The 6,308-nt window shown below is 46.3% G+C and overlaps 1 protein-coding gene across 1 annotated transcript; it reads right to left on the reverse strand.

Moving 5' to 3' along the window:
* Window positions 1–2,734: 2,734 nt before the first annotated feature.
* On the reverse strand, window positions 2,735–5,527 carry LOC306738984 (Krueppel-like factor 2). Its single transcript, XM_079220919.1, has 3 exons — window positions 5,258–5,527; window positions 4,049–5,033; window positions 2,735–3,823 (listed from the first exon to the last, which is right to left on the reverse strand). The coding sequence occupies exons 1-3, from the start codon at window positions 5,333–5,335 to the stop codon at window positions 3,648–3,650; spliced, it is 1,239 nt and encodes a 412-aa protein (XP_079077045.1). The 5' UTR covers window positions 5,336–5,527; the 3' UTR covers window positions 2,735–3,647.
* Between the last annotated feature and the right edge of the window lie 781 nt (window positions 5,528–6,308).

The raw sequence follows: 6,308 nt of genomic DNA on the forward strand, positions 1-6,308 counted from the left end.
CACTGAATTTCACCAGATTTTTTTTTTTACTGAGGATTCTCTGTAGCCTTTTGATCCAGTGGCCAGCGACAGGAAAACACTGTTTATCTCCACATCTGTGGTATAAGTATTCTACACACTTTTATAAGTGTGTTATGTTGGAGTTAGGGAAGAATATGGCGTTAAACACTCCAGAGGGGAGTTACTCTGAGATGATCTGTTGCACAAGAGCTTGTTTACAGCCCCTTGCCAACTGAAAATATTATCATTGAATAGCGAGGTCGGTGGGAGAAACAGTCATCGGGAGGAATGCTTCAAGAATGTCACATGTTTGAGTTTTATCCCTCAGGTTTATAGACTCGAGGTAGAGGCGTTGCTGAGCTGAGCTTTTGGTGTGGCTGTCACTAGAAGTGTGTGAAACGGTTCATGAACCATATAAAAGCCCATCAACCTGTCAAGTGGGAAAACAGTGAGGGAGCGTGTTCTAGAAATTAATAAAAAACTTTATAATGCATTGGACTGGAGGCAGAAATGTCAGAGACAGATGTCTCAAAACCTGGATGTATAAACTTGAAGTGTCGACATGGTGAGATACAATTGAAAATATGTTTTGTGTGATTTAGATGAACAAAGTCTTTGAAATGTACATTATGATTTCATTGGATATATTTGACCTCTTTTCTGTTAAGCATGATAACATGTTTTTGTGGGCAGAGCATAGATGGAGGCAAAATGATACTCTGAACATGTTAGTTAATGCTGACGAGCTAGTTTTATTGGCTTGTTTTTTATAACACCTTTTCAGTTAACATCATGGTGGAATTAGATTCACAGGTTATCATCTCAAATATATGCAACATCAAATCCAGCACCCAACAACACGGCAAATTGCAACTCTCAGGCGATCCGGGCTTGCCTCCAGCTAACACTGTGACGAAATCCTGACGCCAGCTGTAACAGCTTGTTTGAATTCTTCTGATCTAAAGCACCTTTCCTGCAAATGGAAATGTTTTGGATGCCTTGTGCATAATTTAATACACACACTCTCCAAATTCAATCTGACATATTTAGTATCTTCAGAAACGTTGGGGTCGAATGAGGTCAGGTAAGGCTTTGACTGACAACAGGCCAAACCGCCAGACCAGTGTGCACAGGAGTGTTTAGGAACCGTCATACGCACACTGCCAGCTGTCAACGTGTCTACCATCGGACCCCCCCTTGGGTCGAAGCTTCCCACGCTCTGCAGCAGCAGCCACCCTGTATACCCAGCTGGAAAAGTGAAATGAAATTGCTTGATTTTTCACTTGAGTACATGCACTGTGATAGTGGGGGGTTCCTCTTTTACTCAGGCACGGAGCCACCCTGGAGATGGCTCTGAGATGTGAGGCCTTTCACAACCCAAAAATAGACACAGAGCCTCCGACTGCTGCACCAGTGCAAGTGTGAAACAGCGAGGTGGGGAAAGAGTTTCATGTACAGCTTTCATCTTTGTGTTTGTTAGTCAACACAAATTAACTACTTGGCTTACCTGCATACAAATTTGTTGTTAAAACGGTCGAGTTTCTTAGAATTGGCCTTTTCCTATTTTTTCCTATGATTTGTATCAGTAAAATGGATTGTCAGCTTTTGATCAAATTCCATCTCCCCCCTTGAGTGCCTCTGTCATGCCCCGATGGACGTCATTTTCATATAAATCTCCATATTGTGGCTCTCCTGATGTAACAACAGCATAACCCGACCATATCTTTGTCATCTAAACATTTGCTTTCTAGAAGGGTAAAAACAACAAACACCCCCCCTGGCTTACAGGAATCATATGTTTCATGGCTATCCTGTGGGATATATGCATGTGGAATTAATAGATTGCTGAGCAGAAATGCCACGTTTCATGGTGGCATAGTCTAAAAACTGTAAACTGTGACTGTTCAAAATAAAGGCAGGATACAAAATCCTCCTTTGCATGCAACAGCGATAACATCTTCATCCCTATGAGCGGCCTGACAACACTTGTCCCAGTCGGGTCTGGTCAGTTGATTTGAGACCGGGTTTTCTCTTTTCCTTTCGCCCCTCCATCCCTCCCACTCATTGCGGTTTGCCTGCATTGCCCCGATGCAGCCTCCTTCTATATCAGGCCCCTGTAATTATGTCAATGTAATGTTTGTATTTATAGGCGGTTGCCGCAGTGCTCTGGCAGTTGCTCTGTCCCAGCTGGGAAGCATCGTCTCGGGGGCCCTGGATGGAAGCGGCTTCTGAGGTCGGCTTACCTGGCTGACCCTCCACACCGTCACCTCCGGGACTGAACCATAATTTTATATACAAGCCACTCAATTTTGCTCACGATTTTGGTTTGCACTTCTGAGGTAGGCCGAAAAATATATATGTTTGTCTTTTTTCTTCATAACTGTACTTCCGAAGGCATGTCAAATTATTCAAATAAAACTATGAGACAGAATATAATCAATATCAGGTTGATTTGGAAACAAAGTAGACATAGCTTTGTTTTAAGTAAAGCAGACCCATGCATGTGTGAGATGGCATGACAGGTCAACCAGCACCACTACGATGATGTAACACTTTTTAGTCTTGGAAGAGAAGAAGAAAAAACTCATGTGACTCCCAAGGTTTTGTCTTGGGTCCAGGCCTCCAGGTTGGGAACCTGGGAAAGCTGTTCTTTTAAAACTTGTGTAATGTGTAGCCTTCCCATCAAAAGCATGTTCTTTCATCATCTTTGACAATCACACTCAGGACTCAGACATCATATTCATTTAGTTTAATATGTACATTAAAATAAACTATTTACATTATATTAGAAAAAAAGATAAAATTTACAAGGCAGTACATTTCTTCAAGACACAAACAAACAAATATTTTTGGGTTGTTTTTTTGTTGTTGCTAAAGACTGGGTAGCCCTTTGTCAATCAGGTGGCGCTGAGATGGCATTGCACTTCTGTGAGCCTTCCTACAGAATCACAGACATCCTACTCAAGCCTTCAAGGAAGACAGAATGAATGGCAGTTTCAGAATAAAACATTGTCTAAAAGCTCATCTCACATGCACACGCACACGTACACTCACGATATAACACACAGGATCAGACTTTGTCTTCTTAGCCAGTGGAGAACATGGCGCTCGTAAGGATGTGTAATAACGTCTTATAAAAGGCACTATAGGTGAAAGTACAAAGAAAACAAAAATATAATCAATGTTCTTCAAAAAGGATTGTCTGCTTCCAGTTGCTTCAGTGGCATGTGCCTGACATGTTCAGTGGAATGTTCCTTTAATCTGTCGTCTATATAACAGCATTCCCTACAAAAAAACAAAAACAAAGTAGTACCAGCTACATAGTTTAAAAAGATTCGAACAGAATTCATCCGTTTCTGTCGTATTTGGCTGTTTTTCTTCCTTGCTTTGTGGTTTGTTTGTTGTTTCTCTCAAAAAAAATAACATTTAAATAAATCTTTTCACAAAAAAATATAATTTCAGAGCATCTCATCTTGACGCTCCTTTTGCCCTATTGGAATACAAATCACTCTAATATTCCTCTCGGTATTACAGTTTAGTCATCATGCTGTATGGCAGTGTATCATAGAGTCTATGTCTCTCATCATAGGATGGTTGCAGCTCTTTGAATCGGGTCCCTGCAGGTGCACAGGAGTCCTTGTCGTTCCTCACATGTGCCTCTTCATGTGCAGGGCGAGGTGGTCGGAGCGGGAAAAGGCACGCTCACACAGGTGGCACTGGAACGGCCGGTGTCCGGTGTGCTTCCGGAAGTGACGCGTCAGCTCGTCGGAACGGGCGAACTTCCAGCCGCAGCCCTCCCAGCTGCAGTGGTACGGTTTCTCTCCTGTGAAAAACAACAACAGCCGTGAGTGACGTCACAGTCGTGTATTGTGCATTATAGTAGCCTACATGCAGCAGAGTTTTTCTTCTTTTTTTTGTTAAATGTTGTCAATAAAATGTCAATAAAACTAACATTAGATATGTACACATTTTAATAAAATAAAAAAAATATTAAATACATATTTTGTTATTAGAGCATGCGTGCCTACATTCAACGTGCGGCTCTTACCTGTGTGCGTCCTGTGATGCGCCTTCAGGTGGGAGCTCTTGGTGTAGGTCTTCCCACAGCCGGCAAACGTGCAGGTGTGCGTCGCCGTCCGTTTCCTCGGCCAGGACCGGCGACCCCTCTTCGGCTTGGCGTCCATCACATCCAGCGGGGAGGACGGCGGGGTGAGCAGGACCCGCTGACCGGCCGCCGGCTGCTGCTGCATGCCCATGGCTGCGTCCTCCGCGAACATGCCGGGGAACTGGTGGTGGTGGTGCGCCACCACGGGGAAAGGTATCTGCATCCCCGTGTGCGCGTGAGGGAATCCCCCGGAAGCGCAGCGGTGGTGAGCGTGGTGGAAACTCTGCGGGAACGTCAGCGAGGCGGAGTTGCACATCTGGGGCTGGTGGCACTCGGAGTTCATCAGGTCGTCCGGGCTCAGCGGCGGTGTCATGCTGCCCAGCGCGGCCTGCGGGGAGTTGGCCAGCCGCGGCTGCTGCTCGTACGACATCATGCAGGAGACGCTGCCCTCGTGCTTGACTTTGGCGCAGCTCTGAGGCACCAGACCCATGGCGGGTCCGTACGTGTCCATGGAGGCGGGCTCCACTTTAATGTTCAGATGCTCCGGGAATAAATCCTGAGTGGTCGGGAAAGGCGCGGAGCTGATTTGGAATCTGCCGTGGATGCTGGGGCCGTTCCCGGGGAGAAAGCTGGTATCCACGTCGGAGCGAAGGAGCTCCGCCATCAGGCTGTTGTAGGGCGGAGGAGGGCTGTTCATGTCCGGGACAGAGGTGTAGGTGGTCGGCTGCTGGTGATAAATGGACACCCCGGACTCCTGGAGCCGGTAGGACTCTCCCCCAGTCCCCACGGCCGGCGCGCTGTCGGACACGGTGGTGTTAGCGAGAATAAACTCAAGATCCAAGAACTTATCCAGGTCCTCTTCGTCTTTTCTGCCGAGGCAGCTGCTGTCCATGTTGAGCGCAACGCCGCTCATGTCACACTTCCACCTCTGGAACGGAGAGTAAAGAGAATCAATAAAACAGTAGCTCGAAAACAGCTAAACAAGTGGAGAGAACGGGCTGAATACGACCAAGACTATACAAACATCCAAAGTTAGCTTTAAATGCCATCAAACACCGTGATTTCTGATATGCCAGACTGACCGCAGCAGCAGAGAGGTATTACGCTCTGTGACTAAATACACGTGTAAATATGTAGAAAAGCACAACTTACATCTTCCCAACATTTCTCCTTTTGGGTGGCAAATGTAGAGATTGATGGTAGAATGGTCCCACTCAAGGCCATTTCCATGCGTTCTTTAAAAAAAAGTTTTAAAAGTCCTGAAATATTGAGAAAATGCAACTTCTCTGTTTCAAAAGTATATCACCAGAGTCCGCTGAGTCTCCAGAAAAAGTCGGAAAAAAGAAGCTTCAGAGTGCGGTCCGATGAGCTGCTGCTCTCTGCACTCATGCGCAAGCTGTGCCTTCTGGAGGGAGCAGCGTTTCTTATAAATATTGTTCGCAGCAGAAGTCAGACCAATGCGCGGCTGGGGGAAGGAAGCGCGTTCAGGATGAGGAGCACCGGCCAAGCCCCCTAAATTTAGCCTCGGTATAAAAGTCAGAGTTTCCCTGCGAGTCAGAGACAGAGAGGTGGCGAGAGAGGAGGACTGACGCGGAATGCTCTCTCTGCTCCGACGCGGGCAGCTACTTAACCTTCCCGGGGAAGAGCCCGCCCTCCTCCGACAAACCTGGCCAACAACTGGCATGACGAGACCGCCCCTAGACCATGCACCTCTAAAAAACTAATAAGCAATAAACACGTTGTTGTCAAAAGAGCAACGAAAAGAACCCAGATAGCACACAGAAAGAGGGTGCCACAGTTGCCATGGGTAATACGCGTCAGGGTACGGTGCGCTTTTATGCATGCACAAAGAAAGAAAAGCGGTTTGCTGATAACACATGCATGTTGTTGATCAACACAACTGCTGATACTTACATGTAACACATATTCTGTCAGAGAGAGGAGTGTGTTTCTGACAGAACATGAGCAGAAAGAGAGCGAGAGAGTATGCCTCCGACTCGCTTCTTTCCAGGCTGTCATGCCCGAGCAGCGCGTTTTAGTGCTGCAGGCTTCCGCCACCAGGCGCCAGCTACACCACGGCTCTCCTTCTTCTTCACAACACTCCGGGAACATCAATAAAGCCTCCATTCATTAATATATAATCTGGCTGCATGGAACTTGTGAACAGTGAGAGTTGCTGGATCCAATCTGAACATGAGTACAT

This window comes from Taurulus bubalis (genome assembly GCF_910589615.1).
Source record: "Taurulus bubalis genome assembly, chromosome: 7".
Lineage (NCBI taxonomy): Eukaryota > Metazoa > Chordata > Actinopteri > Perciformes > Cottidae > Taurulus > Taurulus bubalis.

What these genes read in the sequence shown, in the direction of transcription:
- LOC306738984 (XM_079220919.1), bottom strand. Translation starts at nt 5,335, where the DNA reads ATGGAAATGGCCTTGAGTGGGACCATTCTACCATCAATCTCTACATTT. An exon ending in AGGAGAAATGTTGGGAAGAT is followed by an intron (nt 5,034 to 5,257) that starts GTAAGTTGTGCT and finishes TCTCCGTTCCAG; the next exon opens with AGGTGGAAGTGTGACATGAG. An exon ending in GCATCACAGGACGCACACAG is followed by an intron (nt 3,824 to 4,048) that starts GTAAGAGCCGCA and finishes TGTTTTTCACAG; the next exon opens with GAGAGAAACCGTACCACTGC.